Source organism: Dipodomys spectabilis, unplaced genomic scaffold (genome assembly GCF_019054845.1).
Source record: "Dipodomys spectabilis isolate Male_0828 unplaced genomic scaffold, ASM1905484v1 ptg000098l, whole genome shotgun sequence".
Lineage (NCBI taxonomy): Eukaryota > Metazoa > Chordata > Mammalia > Rodentia > Heteromyidae > Dipodomys > Dipodomys spectabilis.
Window position 1 is genome coordinate 9354022 of NW_024870775.1, and position 18211 is coordinate 9372232.

An 18211-nucleotide genomic window follows, 5' to 3' on the forward strand; every position below is an offset into this window, starting at 1 on the left:
GGCTAGCACTCTATCACTTGAACCACAGCACCACTTCTGGCTTTTTCTGTTTATGTGGTATTAAGGCATTGAACCTAGGGCTTCATGCATGCTAGGCCAGCACTCTACCACTAAGCCACATTCCCAGCTCCCAATGATCTCTTCTTTAGAATGGTTCAAGCACTTCCCCATTAGGTACAAAAATTAAGTATTTGCCTACACTGAAGTCTCCAATAACTTTTTTTTTTTGGTTGGTGTGCGGCTTGAACTCAGGACCTGGACACTGTCCCTGAGCTTTCTTGCTCAAGGCTAGCATTCTACCACTTTGAGCCACAGTGCCACTTCCAGTTTTCTGGTGGTTAATTGGAGATAAGGAGTCTCATGGATTTTCCTGCCCAGGCTGGCTTTAAACCGCAATCCTCAGAGCTCAGCCTCCTGAATAGCTAGGATTACAGGCGTGAGCCACTGGTGCCTGGCTCCAGCCACTTTGTCTTTTTAAGTAATTCTGGAAAATTTGTCTATCCCTCATATGGTGATCAAAACAACACAATGATGTAGTCTACTAAGCCCTCTTAGGTCCTGCAGCTTCCTGAAAGTGTCACACCTCTCTGTCCTGGCATGGCATTTAGATCTGACCTGTGCCACTCATGGGGATGTCCCTCCTGAGCCTTCTCCAGTCCATGGCCCTCCTCAGCTCACTTTGGCTCTTTAGCAATGCTCAGCTGATCAGGTTTTTTGGTTTTGGCAGAACTGGGATTTAAATTCAGGATCTCACACTTGATCTTGTTTGGCTGATGCTCTAGCACTTGAGTCATGCCTCCAGCCTTGTTTTTTTGCTTTCAAGTAGGGTTTAAAGGTTTCCCTCACCCCTGTCCTGGGGCTTGAATTCAGGGTCTGGGCACTGTTCCTGACCTTTTCTGCTTAAGGCTAGTGTTCTACCACTTGGTCCACAGTGCCACTTCTGGCTTTTTGGTGTTTAATTGAAGATAGACTTAGCTGCTAAGGCTGGCTTCAAACAGCGTTCCTCAGATCTCAGTCTACTGAGTTGCTAGGATTACAAGCTTGAGCCACTGACACCTGGCCTGATTATTATTTTTTTTTTTTTTTGGTCCGTCATGGAGCTTGAATTCTTGGCCTGAGCGCTGTCCCTCAGCTCTTCAGCTCAAGCTAGTGCCCTATCACTTGAGCCACAGCACCACTTCTGGTTTTCTGGTGGTTTATTGGAGATAAGAGTCTCACAGACTTTCCTGCCCAGGCTGGCATTGAGCTGTGATCTCAGATCTCAGCCTCCTGAGTAGCTAGGATTACGGGTGTGAGCCACTGGTGCCCAGCCTGATTAATTATTTTTGAGATAGGAGTCTCACTTCTTGCTTGGGAAAGTCTGAACTTTGGTCTTCCTATTTTACAGTTGTGGCCATAGCTGGAATGGTAAGTGTGTACCTCTATGCTGAGCCCTTTCTGTTGAGATGGGATCTCCTGAATTATTGCCTAGGCTGGTTTTGAACCTGGATCCTCTTGATCTCAGCCTTCCACATAGCTAGGATTACAGGAGTGAGGCAGTTTGGCCTGGCTTCCTTGTGGCATTTTTAGTGTTTGGTGTCCAGTGATGGTGGTGGTGTTATATCTGCTGGGGCCATGAGGGACAGCAGAACTGCTGTGTCCCTGACCTCCCTTCATTCCAGATACTGACGTGTCCAGCTCTAGGGTGGGAGCAGCCCTAGGGGCTGGTGAGGAAGGTCTGGCACAGCCTGTCCCCTGGCTGCTCCGTGTCTGGGTGTCTTTGTGATAGAAGACGCAGCTGACGTTTGCTGAGGTGCAGCATTCGCACGGCTACACAACACTAGCTCTGCAGTGCTCCCTGTGTGATTGTACAGAGAGCAGAGGCCCGGGGCCCTCCACTGCAGAGAGACCTAGCATGAGGGGCTGCAGCCTGGTGCAGCCCCTTCCCTAGTGGATATGGCTGCTATAGGACTTTAGGCCAGACTTGTTGGCTCCCTTCAGGAGTTGGATGGGTATGTTGGCTCACACCTGTAATCCCAGCTACTCTGGAGGAGGAGATCCAGAGGATCTCAGTTCTAGGCCATCCCAAGCAAATAGATTTCCTCTCCTCCCCCCCTCCCCTCCAATCTCAACAGACAAACCAGGCATGGTGGTTCATGTTTGTTATTCCAGATATGTAGGATGCATAAGTAGAAGGATGACAGTCTGAGTCTGGTGCAGGGCAAAAGCACAAGACCCTACCTGAAAAATACCTAAAGTAGAAAGGAATGGCGGTGCGGCTGCCTAGCAACCTCAAGGCCTTGAGTTCAGTCCTCAGTACTGCCAGTGACAAAATATCAGACCCAGCCTATAAGGGGGATTGCTTCGCCCCACACCTTGGGAACCTGTTTTGGAAGTTGCTGGATTTTTTTTCCCTTCTGTAATCTGGCTGTCTTCTCCAAAGCAGAGAACAATCACCAGGAAGTTCAGTCCAGGTGGCTGCCTTCCTTCTGATCCTCAGAATCCTCCCAGCACAGTGACAGGCCTAGGTGCCATCCCTGGCCTTGCTGCCTGTTCCTGGTCCATTCACACAATGGTGTCTGCTGTGCTGCTGCCTGGGCCTGCTGGCTCACCGGCCTGGTGGAGAGTTCCTCTCCTGGAAGCCTCCTGGTCTTCCTGTGGCCAGCAGCTCCCGGCTCCTGGCCTTCCCCGGGGTGTGTGGCGCCTCCCACCGAATGTTAAGTACTTTGCACCTTTTTTTCCAGTTTTGGGACGGAACACAGGGCCTTGCCTGTGCCAGCACGCCCAGCATCTTTGCATCCTCTCAGACCCTTGCTTTTCTGAGGCTGGCACTCAGTATCTGTCTGTGTACATTTTGTGCCCTGTGTGGTGCTAGGTTCACTGGGCTTAGTGGCTTCTGGACACAGGGACACCTGAAGTGCCATGGTGGTCCTGGAGTGGTGCTCAGTGACCTGAGGCTGGCCGTGGCCATGTGGACTCTTGGGCAAAAGGGGAGCAGTCCTCCTGGGCTCTCTTTCTGTTCTGCCGCAGCACAGCATCTGGAAACACAGGACGCTTGTTAAGAGGGGTGGCAGGGCCAGCCAGCTGCCAGTGTTCCTACAATGCCCAGGGGGTGTGCTGTGAGCAGGCACTGTTCCTCAAGCCAGGGGCTATGTTGTCCAAACTCCAGGAAAGCCCCAGCTCACAGATGGGGAAACAGGCTCCAAGAAGTGAGAAGTTGAAACTCCAGGAGTCATCAGGAAAGACAGGATTCATGTCAGAAGGGAGAGGAGCCAGGCATGTGATCCCAGCACTTGGGAGGCTGAGTAAGAAGGATCATGAGTTTGAGGCCAGTCTGAGCTGGCCTCAGATGGAGTAAGTGCAGGCCCTCCAATTTGGTGTGTGGGGTCTCCAGGAACAAGTGCTGTGGGCCCAGACTCAGGGCCTGCAGAAGCCTTCCTTTTTCTCCCTGGTCCCCAGGTCTCAGGAGTCCAGCTGGGCCAGCTGCTGTTCTGTAGGGTCCCAGCAGATGGCGCCATGGCCCTCAGCTGCCCAGCTGTGGCCAGCACCTCCCCAGACCCACCTTGTACAAGGAGGGTGTGAAAAGCAGCTTTAAGTTTCTTGTCCTGTTTCCTACTGCCTTTCTTCCCTGCACCCTTTTTCTGCCTCAAAAGCACACAGAAGCCAGGCTCTGGTGGCTCACACCTGTAATCCTAGTTACTCAGGAGGCTGAGATCTGAGGATCGCAGTTCAAAGCCAGCCGGGGCAGGAAAGTCCCTGAGACTCTTATCACCAATTAAACCACCAGAAAACTGAAAGTGGTGCTGTGGCTCAAGTGGTAGAGCGCTTGCCTTGAGCTGAAGAGCTGAGGGACAGCACCCAGGCCCAGAGTTCAAGCTCCATAATCCCCCCCCCCCCAAAAAAAAAAAAAAAAAGCACACAGAACTGTTAAGTTTAGGATGTCCCTGACCACGGGCCTTCTGTCATTCACTGGGTGGCATGTGGTCCTGCTGGTTTCCTGTGCCCGGCCAGCAGGGCCAGGTCCCTCTGCCTGTCACTGGCAAAAATTCTGTTTTTTTCAAGGGGCACCTGAAAAAAACACTTGACCCTTCCCACACCTAGCTTCTTGTTTCTTTTTTTTTGTAATAGTGAGATTTGAACTCAGAGCTTTATGCTTGTCAGACAGGTGTTCTACTACTTTAGCAGCACCCCTTTTTTCTCTCTGCTTTTATTATTCTTCAGTTTCTTTTTTCTTTTTAGTAGTACTGGGGGTTGAACTCAGAGCTCATGGCTTCATGCTTGCTAGGCAGATGCTAATCACTTGAACCACCCATCCAGTCCTTTTTGTATTGGTAATTTTCCGCATAGGGTCTTGCTTTGAAGCCTCTGTTGGCTGGAATGATAGGCGTGATCCATGATACCTATCCATTGGTCAAGATGGGGATCTCTTTTTTTTTTTTTGGGTCCGGTCGTGGGGCCTGAACTCTGGGCCTGGGTGCCGTCCCTCAGCTCTTCAGCTCAAGGCTAGCACTCTACCACTTGAGCCACAGCGCCACTTCCGGCTTTTTCCTTTTTTGCTTATGTGATGCTGAGGAATCGAACCCAGGGCCTCATGCGTGCAAGGCAAGCACTGTACCACTGAGCCACCTTCCCAGCCCAAGATGGGGATCTCTTAAGTTTTTTGCCCTGGCTGACCTTGTACCACTATTCCCTGATCTCTGCCTATCAAGTTGCTGGGATTATAGCTTGAGATACTGTGACCAGTACTGCTCTGGTTATTTTATTTATTTATTTTTTTTTGGGTCCGGTCGTGGGGCCTGAACTCTGGGCCTGAGCGCTGTCCCTCAGCTCTTCAGCTCAAGGCTAGTACTCTATCACTTGAGCCACAGCACTACCTCTGGCTTTTTTCTTTTTGCTTATATGGTGCTGAGGAATCGAACCCAGGGCCTCATGCATGCAAGACAAGCACTCTACCACTGAGCCACCTTCCCAGCCCCTCTGGTTATTATTATTATTATTTTTTTTATTTTTTGCCAGTCCTGGGGCTTGAACTCAGGGCCTGGTCACTGTTCCTGAACTTCTTTTGTTCAAGGCTAGCACTCTACCACTTTGAGCCACTTGGGCTTTTTCTATGTATATGATGCTGAGGAATTGAACCCAGGGCTTCATGCATGCTAGGCGAGCACTTTACCACTGAGTCACCTTCCCAACCCTGCTCTAGTTATCCTTTTTTTTTTTTTCTGCTTATGTGGTGCTGAGGAATCAAACCCAGGGCCTCATGCATGCAAGGCAAGCGCTCTACACTGAGCCACCTTCCCAGCCCTTTGGCTCAGATTTCTTTTGCATCTTACCCCTACGTGGACCCCTCCTTCCTTGCCAAAACTGGGTCTCCATGGTAGTGTTTGGAGACATGCCTCAGTGAGCAAGAAACCATAAGGCCTGCATGGTTTCATGAGGCAGAAGTTTTTCCACCCATCTTGACCTTGCTTCTGTGCAGTGGCCACCCCAGCAGGTTCCACTGCTGGCTGACCTAGGAAACCAAGTTAATACATGGCTGCCTTCTGCATTCGCCCACCCGCCAAGCCATGGGTTTGAACCTGGCCCCACCCTGGCTCTTCCCCTACTGCCAGCTTTGCCCCTGTGTTTCAGACCTTGCCCTGCATGGAGACCCCCAAGGGGACCTTTGTGGCCTCCTTGGGACCTCTTACTTGTGAGCACTTCCTGCCAGGCTCATGGCTGGGCTGGAGAGAGCCCTATGTCCACACCCTGGGGGGTCTCCTGGTCATCTCCTGATGACTTCTGGAGACCCTGCTTTATGCAACTTCTGAGGTTTAATAGCCTTGCACCCTCAAAGCCAGTGAGTGGAGACATGCCCGAGTCTCAGCCCACTGCCTCTCCCCACCACACTGTCAGCTGAGTTCACCCAGGATGAGCAGGGGTACAGGTGGTTCCATGGGTCAAGATGGGGGTCAGGCTCCTCATGGCACCCCTGTGTGATCTAGACAGGACCACAGAGGAGGGGCTGCTGCCTCCTGCAGCCACAGTGTCTCGGGGCCTGAGATCTCAGAGAGCCATGTCTGGTTTCCTGGGATATTTTGGTTTTGTCTCCATCCCCTGCATGGGGCCCTGAGTCTGAGCATGCGTGATTGGTTGTGGCGCTTCCCCCCCAGCACAGCTGGTCAGGGTGAGGATCTGTTCACCATGAGGCCTGGCCTGGCTTCTCAGGATGGGGCCCAGCATCAGGTGTCAGGGCACCTGTGCCAGCAGGACCCTATCTAGCCACTCCTCCCCACCCCCCTGCCTCCCGGGTCTCCTGTGACACTGAGCTCTGGGCCACCCCAGGCCATGCCCATAGCTCCTGCACAGACCCACTGTTAGGTGCTTCTCTGTGGCAGATATGGGATGGGGGTGACACGCAGGGCTCTGCAGCTCCTGATGGCCCCTGGGCCTGGGTGACTCCTACAGACACCCCTGGGCTTGTGAGGCCTGGTAGGCATGAGCAGCTCCCTGATGCCTCCTGTGGCCAGCCCTGCTCAGGCTTCTCCATCTCGGGTTCAGTTTCCAGGCTGAGAGGCCCGCGTTGAACGTCGTCATCTTCCCCCTGCTGCACGAGGGCCTGGCCGACGTCATCCGCGACGTGCCCATGGTGCACCTGGACGAGGTCACCTTGTTCAAGAGCAGAGTGGCTGAGGAGCCGCCAAACCTGTGGTGGTGACAGGCCCTCCTCATCGCCCTGCATTGGCCCTGGGGACATGTCACAGAGGACAGCATCTTCCTGGCATCCTGCAACCCCACCCTGGCCGCCTGATACCCCATTTCCTCTTGTGCTCCCCCACCCATGAAGTCTGGGGGATGACAGATGGGGGGTGGACGGCAGTGTGTCCCCTCCTTGCAGCCTCCATGTCCCTCAGCTCTAGTGACCATGGCCTCCTGCCATGGGGCTCTGGGTTACCATGGGTTACCATGGCCTGCTGGAGCGGGGGTTGGGGGAGGGCGGGGAAGCTGGGTCAGCCCCATGAGTCGGTGGCTGTGGATTGGAGTGTGCTTTTCCATCAAGACACATTTCTGGGAGGGTCTGCAGCCCAGTGGCACAAGGCCCTAAGTTTCATCCCAGCTCTACACACACACACACGCACACACACACACACACACCAAAAAAAAAAAAAACTCATTTTAACTCAGTCCCATCTCTGCCTTGTGCCTCGCTATAGGCCTGTAACTCTACCCCCATCCCCACTGGGGACTAGAACAGCTGGTTGCCCATGGCTCCCTGGGACAAGGATAGCTGGATGGCACCTTCCCTGGCCAAACCGAAGGCTCTGGGAGCGTCACACATGGCAGTGAAGGGGTGGGCGGGGGGGGGGGGTTCAGCTCCCCAATGGGTCCCAGCACCACGATGCTGGGGAAGTGTGCACATTAGCATTTGTCAGAATAACCCCAGAGCAGAAGTAGGGGGCTGGGGCAAAGCACCACCGCTGGAGCTGGTGGCCTTAGCGAGGGAATTCCCAGGGGGCCGTGCGCAGGTCCAGTCCACGCAGACTTATACTCTGGTCCCCTTAGCAATGGCTCCCGCATGGGCAGTGTGCACTGTTGAGGCAGGGTCATTGCAGTGGGCCTCGCTCACAGCCAGTACCTCAGGGGCCATAGCAAAAGGGATGCAGCCCTTGGCCTGCTTGCCCCATCCCCCATGCACTTCTGGTCAACCCCTCCTGCCCTTCTGGTCCTTCTGTCTGTGTTTCTGTGTTGTCTCCATTGGCTTTTGTTCTGAGGCTCTGCTCGTGGGTGCAGATGGCTCACAAGTACAAGGTCCCCCTCTTCTACCCTGGTTTTCTGCCTGCTGAGTCATGACTTTTCTGGGACACAGGATGCCCCCAGCTGTCCCAGCACCAGGGCCTTTGCCACTAGCCAGGGAGATCTGGAGCCCTCACCTCATGGTCCTCTATGGCCCTCACGCTGCCTTTGGGAGCCACAGCCCTGTCCCATTCTTCCTGCTATTGCCAGCTGCAAGACAGGCATCCCGAGGGCCAGGCCAGGGTTCCCCACAGCGAGAAGATGGTGCACCATATCCCCATCGCAATGGCAGGTCATTCTTTTATAGCTTTAAGCTGGTCCCTGAGGTCACTGTAAGTTCAGATCACTGGTCCCCAAAGTGAAGGTGTGGCTGGTTGCAGGCAGGGGTGCAGCCCAGGAGGGAGGCAGATGGATAGAAGGTTGCCTGGCAGCCCTGGCCTCTGCCCTTCTTTCCTTTTCAAGTTTATCCAAAGGGTGGATCTGTTGTTTCATTGGGCTCTGCTTGGTCTACTGAGCCATTGCTTCCTCCTTGGGAAGGGGCTGTGCACCTCCTTAGGGAGCAGTACCCCCCCCCCCCGCCCCAGTAGATCTTATATGTGAGTGTTCCCTGCAACCATCCTTGGAATTAGAGTGAGAATTTCTGCTCCTTCCACACCCAAGATGGGATGCACCAGATGTTAATAACGTGCTTATTTTCGCTAAGTGCTATTTTGGCACCCGTGTGAGTTGCAATTTATAATCTGCTGCGTTTTGTGCTGGAAAAGGAACCCACCTTCATGGTCCCCAGTTGGCAGGACTGGGCTGTTAAAGGGCGAGCCATATGCTGCCTGCCCAGAAAGCTCAGTCATGTCACATGCCTGTGCCTGTGTATCTGAGCGTGTGCACATACATGGAGCCCCATGCACCAGTGTGCATGCATGCACATGTGTACATGTGTGTGCATGTGCCTGTCTGAATGGGTTATATTTGCATGTGCATGCATGTGTTCAAGTGTGTGTGTTGGCATCCATGTCGGTGTCTACATGTGTGTGTGTGCACAGACACACCAGTGCCTGGGTGTGTGGACACATGCATGTACCCATGTTTGCATCTGTCATTTGTGTGTGTGTGTGTGTGTGTGTGTGTGTGTGTGTGTGTGTGTGAGAAACTAGGGAGGCAGGAATGTGTTCCTTTGTAGAGAGGAGTCCTGGGGCCTCCACCCCGCCCTCTGGTCTGGCCACCTCTGGGCTTCTGACCTGCCCCATGAGGGATTCATGGTCCTCAGGCCCCAATCCTGCCATGGGGTGCCATTCCTTATTTCCATGGTGAGAAGCCTTATTGTCCAGAATGAGGAGTGCATCTCACCTTCAGCAGTGGGGACAGGCTCTGCCCTGCCCATAAGCTGTCCTCAGAGTCCCTACAGGGGTACAGGCCCATACTAGGCCCAGGTTTAATGAGGATTGTGCCGCACTGGGTGGGGGGGGGGTTAGCCACAGCTGCCTGTGTCCTCAGTGGCCCTGACCATGATGCTGGGGGCCTCCTACACTGCTCTCACCTGCCTCTGGGGTGCAGGGTTCGGATTGAAACTTCTAGAATCTAGTGGGTGTGATGAACGGACAAGTTTCCACAGGAATGAAGAGCAGCTGTGGGTCCAGCCCACCAATGGCATGTGGCTGACAGGAGTGGCCTGACGCTTGACATCACAGTGTCAGATGCCTGGTCAAGTCCATTCAAGGCCATAGGTTGGAGGAGCAAGGTGTGTATGTGGCGTGTGTATGTGTGTGTGTGTGTGTGAGAGAGAGAGAGAGAATATATATGTGTGTGTGTGTGTGTGTGTGTGTGTGTATATATATATATATATATATATACACACACACATATGTATATATATATGAGTGGCACTCAGCCTGCAGCCAGCCATGGCATCCCTCTCTAGCCTCTTTACTGTGACTCACAATGACTCTGCCTAGACCAGCCGGCCCCGGGGTGATGCCATATCTGGTGACCAGGTGCTAACTGACCACCCCTGCCTTTTGAGGCCTGGCCTCCCTGTCCCTGCCCTGCTGCGGGATCGTGTGGGCAGTGGTCCCCTCCCATTGACCCCCCCTCATCCCCAAATTGGATGTCCTCTGACAGCTACATCCTGGGTGGGTATTCTCATGTATATTTGTGGCATGTGGGAAATGTCAAATAAAGTGGGTGTGATTTAGAAAGCCAGGCAGCTGAGTGGTCCTTCCTGCCTTGACCTTTCCCCTGGGGTCCTCTCCCTGCGCCCAAGATGGGTGGCAGGTGCTTTGCTTGGGGGCTGAGGGCCCAAAATGTGGGGATGGAGGCCTGAGATCCAGACTGTGACCAGATGCCCCCAGGGCAGTGGGGACATCGGTGACAGCTGAGTGAGCTATGGCAAGGTGGGTGGGTGGGAAGAGCCTGGGTGTCAAGGCCAGGCTGGAGGTAAGGGCATGGGGAGGCTGGGCCAATGGTGCTGGCTGTGCACTGCCCAAGCACTCTGTGTGGCTTGGAGACAGTGTGGTCACAGACTGAAGGCAGATAGGGCTGAGCCAGCTGCCCCTGCCTACCTACATTGAACACGTGGAGCTATATTTTACTCTGTGTTTGTGTGTGTGTGTGTGTGTGTGTGTGTGTGTGTGTGTGTGTGGTGCTGGTCTTGGGATTTGAACTTGGCCTGGGTGCTATCCCTGAGCTATTTTTGCTCTAAGGCTAGCACTCTACTACATGAGCCACAGCACCACTTCTGGTTAGTTATAGATATATAGATAAAGAGTCTTGTGGACTTTCCTGCCTGGTCTGGCTTCAAACCACAATCCTCGGGGCTGGGAAGGGCTCATGGCAGAGTGCTTGCCTTGCTTGGTTCAATTCTTCAGCACTACATAAGCAGAAAAAGCTGGAAGTGGTGCTGTGGCTCAAGTGGTAGAGCACTAGCCTTGAGCTGAAGAGCTGAGGGACAGTGCCCAGGCCGGGTTCAGACCCCACGACTGACAAACCAAACAAAAAAACCCACACTCCTCAAATTTCAGCCTTCTGAGTAGCTAGGGTTACAGGTGTGAGCCACTGGCACTTGGCTATTTTTACATCCTCACCATTTTGGTTGAGTAACTGGATGGATGCCTGTGTTATGATGTGTCCTTATTTCAGAGGCACACTACTGACTGTCTTTAGGGATGGGGAAGAGAAACAGCCATGAAATACACCCAGTGCTGCTCTGTGACCAGATGTCCCAAGGTCACAATGCAAGACAGCATTCCATGACACTCTGGCTGCCTTTGCCTTGGCTCTGGATCCCCAGCTGGCAGTGACCCGACAGTTACAATCTGGAGTCTTCTAGAAGCATCCTTACTCATGCATCTGGTGGTGGATATTTATGACTGTGACTTTGTCTGTGGCTGGAACACCCCACATCGCTCCTCCATGCAGCGCTCATGTTTCCTTGCAGCATGCATCCTAAGAAAGCCCAGAGGACACACTGTAGCCTTGCGTGTCACCCAGAAGAAGGGCAAGTCCCAGGGTCTGCCACATTCATGATAAGGGAGTGACAGCCCACCATCCAGGAGGTGTGTTGAGGCCTCATTTCAAAACTATATGAGTGTGCGGCAGTGCTGCAGCCATCCTTGTATGTGTTGTGTGTCGGTTCTGGGGCTTGAACTCAGGGCCTGGGTACTGTCTGTCCCTAAGCTTTTATGCTCAAGTAGCCTTGAGCATACTCTACCATGTGAGCCACAGCTCCACTTCTAGCTTTTTGTGGTTAATTGGTAATAAGGATCTCACAGACTGTCCTGCCTGGGCTGGTTTCAACCCCTGATTCTTAGAATCTCAGCCTCCTGAGTAGCTACAATTACAGGCATGAGCCACCAGCACCCAGCTGTATTGGCTTTTGAAATGCCCCAACCATCAGCACTGGCTTTTGTGCTCCATGAAGATATCTTATTGTTGTTGTTATTTTTTGTTTGTTTTGTTTTGTTTTTTTGGTCAGTTGTGGGGCTTGAACTCTGGGCTTGGGCGCTGTCCTTGTGCTGTTCAGCTCAAGGCGAGCACTCTACCACTTGAGCCACAGCGCCACTTCCGGTTTTCTAGTAGTTTAATGGAGATAACAGTCTCACGGACTTTCCTGACCGGGCTGGCTTTGAACAGGATCCTCAGATCTCAGCCTCCTGAATAGCTAGGATTACAGGCATTAGCCACTGGTGCCCGGGATTTGTTTGTTTTGTTTATTTTATTTTATTTATTTATTTTGGGTCCGGTCATGGGGCCTGAACTGTGGGTCTGGGCGCTGTCCCTCAGCTCTTCAGCTCAAGGCTAGTGCTCTACCACTTGAGCCACAGCGCCACTTCTGGCTTTTTTCTTTTTGCTTATGTGGTGCTGAGGAATCGAACCCAGGGCCTCAGGCATGCAAGGCAAGCGCTCTACCACTGAGCTACCTTCCCAGCCCCTGTTTGTCTTTTTAATTGACGTCATCTTTGCTCTGCTCCTGACCCCCAAATACTTGTAGGTGAAACCCTTTTAGAAGAAGAGTCCCTGCTCTGCTGCCCAGACAACCAGCTACTTACTCTTCAGCTCTCAGAAAAACCTTCCGCCAATCCTGAAGAGCCCCACCTGTTTTTCTGTTATTGGGTTTAGGGTTGTGTGTGTTAATTTTCAGAAGTGAAATGAACAGCACTCATTCTGGAAAGGGAAGATAAGGACCAAATCCATCCCAGCAATGTCTGTTGGAAAGAAATCCCTTTTAACTTGTAGGCGGTTTTCCAGCCCTGCGCCTGGTGCTTAGTGAGTTGGCAACTCCACCATGACAGACTTGGATGGAGAAGGCTCCATGGTGGCAGCCTGGCTGGCATTCCACCAGGATGTGGCCTGGACTCCTAGGAAGCCAACTGCTCACTCCGGTTGATGGAGGCCACTCTGGGCAGCTTCTGAAGAAGCTTCATTTGCTACATTGTGTCTCTGTAGGAACTCCCTCCTACTCTTTTGAGTTTTTTGTGTTTTTTGTTGTTGCTGGTCTGTGGGGCTTGAATTCTGAACCTGGGTGTTGTCCCTGAGCTCTTCAGCTCAAGGTGAGTGCTCTACCACTTGAGCCACAGCATCACTTCCAGTTTTCTGGTGGTTTATTGGAGATAATAGTCTCACAGACTTTTCCTGGTTGGGTTAGCTTTGAACTGTGATCCTCAGATCTCAGCCTCCTGAGTAGCTAGGATTATAGGTGTGAGTCACCGGTGCCCAGCTCCCAGTCCTTGTTAACAGGATATATTTGGTAGCAAATATTAAGAAAAAAAACCCCACAAAACTAGTTCAAAACAGTTCAACAATGAAGGGAATTTAGTATAGTTGGGGGAAAAAAAAGAGCAACAGTAGCGTGGATTTTAGGTAAGGATTGACCCTTCTAAGGATGGGGTGGGAGCTGCTGGACTATGTTCCTGCCAAATTGAAAGATGAGGCTGGACAAGTTGCTTCTTGCATCAGAAATGCCAGTGGCTGGCAAGAACATTGAGTTGAGGGTGTTCCCTGAGAGTACTCGCCAACAGTACCAAGTACCTGGGAGTACTTTGCACTAGTACTGGACTAGTACCCAACAGTACCTCACACAAGTACCCAACAGTACTCTGCAGCATTCTCATTAGTACCTGAGAGTACTTTATACAAGTACCCAATAGAACTCTGCACTGCTACTCAGGAATTTACTGCACTTGAGAGTACCACCTCTAAAGGAGGCAGGTAGCCCGGGTTACCTTACATAAATTCTGATTCATTTTGCTGCAAGGAAAGCATCCCCCAGAATCACTGCCGGTGTCTCTCCCTGCTCTCCCAGGCTGCCTTCCACACGTGGGCTCCCTGGATTGCAGGATGGAAATCTGGTGGGGTGTTAAGTGAGCATTGTCCTGGAGGACCAAGCGACATAGTCAGGACACGTCCTCTGAGGACAGCAGCTTCACCAAGCCATGTGCCCCCACATTGGCCCCAGGAAGCAGCTGCTGCTGGGAGGCTGAAGGCCCACCCTGGTGGCTCCCGCCTGTCATCCTAGCTACTTAAGAGACTGAAATCTGGGTATTGCGGTTCTCAGCCAGCCTAGGCAGAAAAGTCCATGAGATTCTTATTTCCAGTTAATCACCAAAAAGCCAGAAGTGGAGACCAAGTGGTAGAGCACCCAGCCTTTAGCACAAAAGCTCAGAGACAATGTCTAATCCCTGAGTTCAAGCCCCAGGACTGACACCCTAAAAGAACTTATTCTTTCTACCAAATAAGAAAAACAAAACCAAACAATGCCTTTCTAGCAAGCATGAGGCCTGAGTTCAATCTCAAAGAGGAAGCAAGGGAGAGAGGGAAGAAAGACAAAGAAAATAGGGCTCATCTTCAACCCTAGCACTAGGGAGGCCAAGGCAGGATTGTGAGTTTGAAGCCAGCCTGGGTTACACAGCAAGACTCTTATCTCAGAAAAACGCAAAATGGGAAGGGAGGGGAGGGGAGAGAAAGGAAGGGAAGCGTGCTGGGGTACTGTGTGGCAGGCAAGCTGTCCCTCAGTCCGCAGTTACCTCTGTGTGAAGTGAAGTCACAGCTCCACCACACAGGGCTGCGTGGAAAAGACCTGGGATGACAAAAAAAGTGCTTGCAACCCCACCAGGCATGCAATAGGTGCTCAGTGCACAGTAGGGCTTCAACAAGTCTTGAAGGTCTCCTCCCCCTGGGAGAAGCAGGTCCTCTGGGGAGGAGGATTGGGCCACTGTGTCCCCTGGCACTCTCGGTTGGGACACGTTGAGGTTGGGGGCGGGGGTAACTGCTAAGTGGATCTGCAGATTAGTAGAACTAATCCTGACAAGATGGGCTTGGGTTTAAGAAGATTCCCGAAGAAATCCTGACATGTAAATTCTATCTCAGATTAGAGATGACCAGTAGGCTGGGGGAAGGTATGTGTATGTGTGTGTGTGTGGGGGAAGTGACACACCACAGGGCAGCAGAGGCAGAATACTGTCCCTTTGGCCCTGACCTAAAGGAGCCAGACAAGTCTGGAGCTGGCAATAATCCTAGCTGCTCAGGAGGCTGAGATCTGAGGATCACGGTTCAAAGCCAGCCTGGGCAGAAAAAAAATTCATGAGATTCTTATCTCCAAGGATCCACCAAAAAGCCAGAAATAGAGCTGTGGTAGAGTGATAGCTTTGATCAATAAAAGCTAAAAGCGTGCCTAGCTCACTTCTGATTTCTTGCCCAGGATGGCTTCGAACCTAGATGCCTCAGATCTCAGCCTCCTGAGTAGCTAGGATGACAGATGTGAGCCACTAGCACCTGAGGACCCCTTCGCTCTGTCACTGAGGAGGGAGAGGGAGTAATGGACACCATGAGTGTCAGGGAATGCTGTTCTGGAAGAAGCCTGTCACTCATTGCCCAAACCCCTTCCCCAGGGTGACCTCTCCCCCTTGGAGCCTTGCAGGGCAGAGGTGGGGGTGGGTGGGAGACTCAATGCCAGTGGCATTGCCATGGTGATGGCATTCCTGGCCAGCAGGTGTCACCAGAGCCTGTTGAAGTTATAGGTGTGGTGGGGATGGGAGAGAGGTACCTGTGTTCAGGTGCCACCCTCCCAGCCTCTAGGCCCTGCGGCCAGCCATGTCTGCAGACTGGGAAGTGAGGTGTCTCTCCCCGCAAGTTCCCGCTGTGAGGTCCTGTGTCAGTTCTCCCCTCTTTGAGTTCATACCAAGAGCTTGCACTGAGTAGGGAGGGGAGCAATGATAGGAGTTGCTTTTGTGTAACTTGGGGTTCAGAATCATCTCTGGTGAGAAGGCATTTGACCCTGAAAATCAGGTATATACAGGGGATACAGAATAATGCCTACATTTGTCAGGGTTCCCTGACCTTGTCGAAGCCCTGCAGCTAGGCTGCTGGCCACATTGTGTTGATTGCAGATCCGAGGAGGAAGGCAGGGAACCAGCAGGACTCCAGCCCAATGCTCCCCCTCCTCCTGCTCTTCTCTCCTCTCATCTCCCCCCACCACTTCCCTCTCCCCTTTCTTCCTCGGCCCACTCTTCCCTCCCTCCTCCTTCCTGGTGCCCATCCTTCTCTGTCTGCCAATGCCTGCAAAATGCTGAGACCTGCTCTTTTCCTAAATGAAATCTCCGCCATCTTCATTAGCTTCTTTTCTATAGAAAGCAAATTAAAGAGGCTGCAGAGGGAAGTGAGATTTGGATGGCAAAGGTGGCTCTCCTGAGCCTGGGACCTGTCTGGGGACATCTGGCTTGGTGGCCATCATGGTTTCTGGGGTCTTGACTGGGGCAGGGTGGGCCTAGCTCCTGATAAGGGAGACCAACACCTTCCCTGCCCTGGTCCCCAATCACAGAGCCTTGGAGGATGGATGTCCCCTCAGACACTTAGTAGGCTGAGGTAGCTGGGTGCCAGCCCGTGGTTCCCACCTGTAATTCTAGTTACTTAGGAAGCTGAGATCTGAGGATTGCAGTTTGAAGCCAGCCCAGGCAGAAAAGTCTCTGAGACTCTTAATTTCCAGTTAACCAGCAAAAAGCCAGAAGTGGCAGTGTGGCTCAAATGGCAAAGCACCAGCCTTGAGCCAAAAGCTAAGTGAGGGTTCCAGGCCACGAGTTCAAGTCCCGGTACTAGCAAAAAAAAAAAAAAAAAAGGGCCAAATGTGGTGGTGCATGTCTATAATCCTAGCACAGGAGGCTGAAACAGGAAGGTTGTAAATTTGGGCTCAGCCTGGGCTACAAAGTGAGACTCTGTCTCAATCTTCCTACCTTCTCACCTCCAAAAAACAAAAAAAGAAAGAAAAAAAGAAAGAAAGGACAGAGTGCTGGAGATGAAGGAAAAGCCCAGCCAGCCAGGAGCAGATGCCTGCCTCCCCTACCCCAGAGTCCAGGCCTCTTCTCCCAGGCTCTTGTTGGGTGAGAAAATGAAATTTGGTTCAAAAAAGTGTTTATGTAAAACACCTTCTGTGTAACATCCTGCCTGCAGGAGCTGGCTCTCAGGGGCTCCATCTGGGGCCACCAAAGAGGCCAATCAGATATGCCAGCCCTGACCAGGAGAGCAGCCAGATGCCCTGATATCCAGAGGGCCTGCAATCCTAGCTACACACGAGGCTGAAAGCTGAGGATCTCAGTTCAAAGCCACTTATCTCCACTGAACCACCGAAAAGCTGGTAATGGTGATAGAGCTCAAGTGAGCAAAACAGCTGAGGAAGAGTGTGAGGCCCTGTGTTCAAGCCCCAGTACCCACACAAACAAAACAACCCCCCACAAAAAACAAAACAAAACCCACAACAAATCCAGACCTGTTTTGAGGTTCTAGGAGGACATAGTTTTGGGGTATACCATCCCCCACTTCAAGGTGTATTCAACAGCCACATAACCTTTTTGTTTTCAGGAATGTACAAGTGGGTGCATGCAGGGTATTCATGGATGTGTGTGCATGCATGGGTGCTGAGCATGCAGGAGAGTCTCTGAGGGGCTGCAGGCAGGCTGAAGGCCGCAGCTTGGGGTGAAATCACATATCAGAGCAGCCAGAGACACAACAAAAGCCAGGGACTTCTATTGGAGGCCAAGGCCAATGGGCCCATTCTTACCTTGACTCCCCCTAGGACCCATACCTTATGTCTGGGATGCCAGAGGCTGGGCCAGTGTGTGGAGTGTGAGCTGGTGTGGGGGTAGGGAGGGCCCACAGCCTGCCCCAGCCCCAGCCCCCAGGGAGGCCAGGGTACAGTAGTAGCAGGCTTTCCTCATTAACTTTCTGCCCCTCCTCTCTCCAGTGTGGGCAGAACCTAGCGGGTTCCATTCCCAGATTCTCTGGGGTGGGGTGAGTGAAAGAGGTTCTGGTCTGTTCCTGGCTCTGCCCATGTAAAGCATTTCTCCCACAGGCCGCCAGCTTAGTGTTGCTGTGCAAGTAATCAAGATGAAGCACTTTAGAGCTCTCCGTTTATAACAGTGCTCCCTAGCCCCAGGCTCTACTTCGTGTTTTGTTACCCACAGTTTGAATATAATAAATAGAAACTCTGGAAATAAACTATTTGTGTATTAAATTGCTTGTGGAGGGTAGTGTGATTAAATATTTTGCTGTCCTGTCTTTCCTTTTTTTTTTTTGTTGGTCATGAGGCTTGAACTCTGGGCCTGGGCACTGTCTCAAGGCGAATGCTCTACCACTTGAGCCACAGCACCACTGCTGGTTTTCTGGTGGTTAATTGGAGGTAAGAGTCTCACGGAGCCGGGCATTGGCGGCTCACCCCTGTAATCCTAGCTACTCAGGAGGCTGAGATCTGAGGATCACAGTTCAAAGCCAGCCTGGGCAGGAAAGTCCTTAAGACTCTTATCTCCAATAAACCACTAGAAAACCAGAAGTGGCATTGTGGCTCAAGCAGTAGAATGCTAGCCTTGAGTTGAAGAGCTGAGGGACAGTGCCCAGGCCCAGAGTTCAAGCCCCAGGACTGACCCAAAAAAAAAAAAAAAGTCTCCCAGACTTTCCTGCCCAGACTGGCTTTGAACCAGGATCC

The 18211-nt window shown here is 52.2% G+C and overlaps 1 protein-coding gene across 2 annotated transcripts in view; it reads left to right on the top strand.

Annotated features, from left to right (window-relative positions):
- Fbxl18 (F-box and leucine rich repeat protein 18) overlaps positions 1-17727 on the top strand; it is a 36272-nt gene extending 18545 nt beyond the window's left edge. The window contains exon 5 of one of the 2 annotated variants that reach the window (XM_042686965.1): positions 17582-17727. In XM_042686965.1, the coding sequence (XP_042542899.1) occupies positions 17582-17594 (13 nt within the window). In that variant the 3' untranslated portion in view covers positions 17595-17727. Of the gene's footprint in view, positions 1-6516; positions 7080-17581 lie in introns of those variants that run through there. The other variant, XM_042686964.1, reaches the window with a different exon arrangement.
- Positions 17728-18211: the final 484 nt, after the last annotated feature.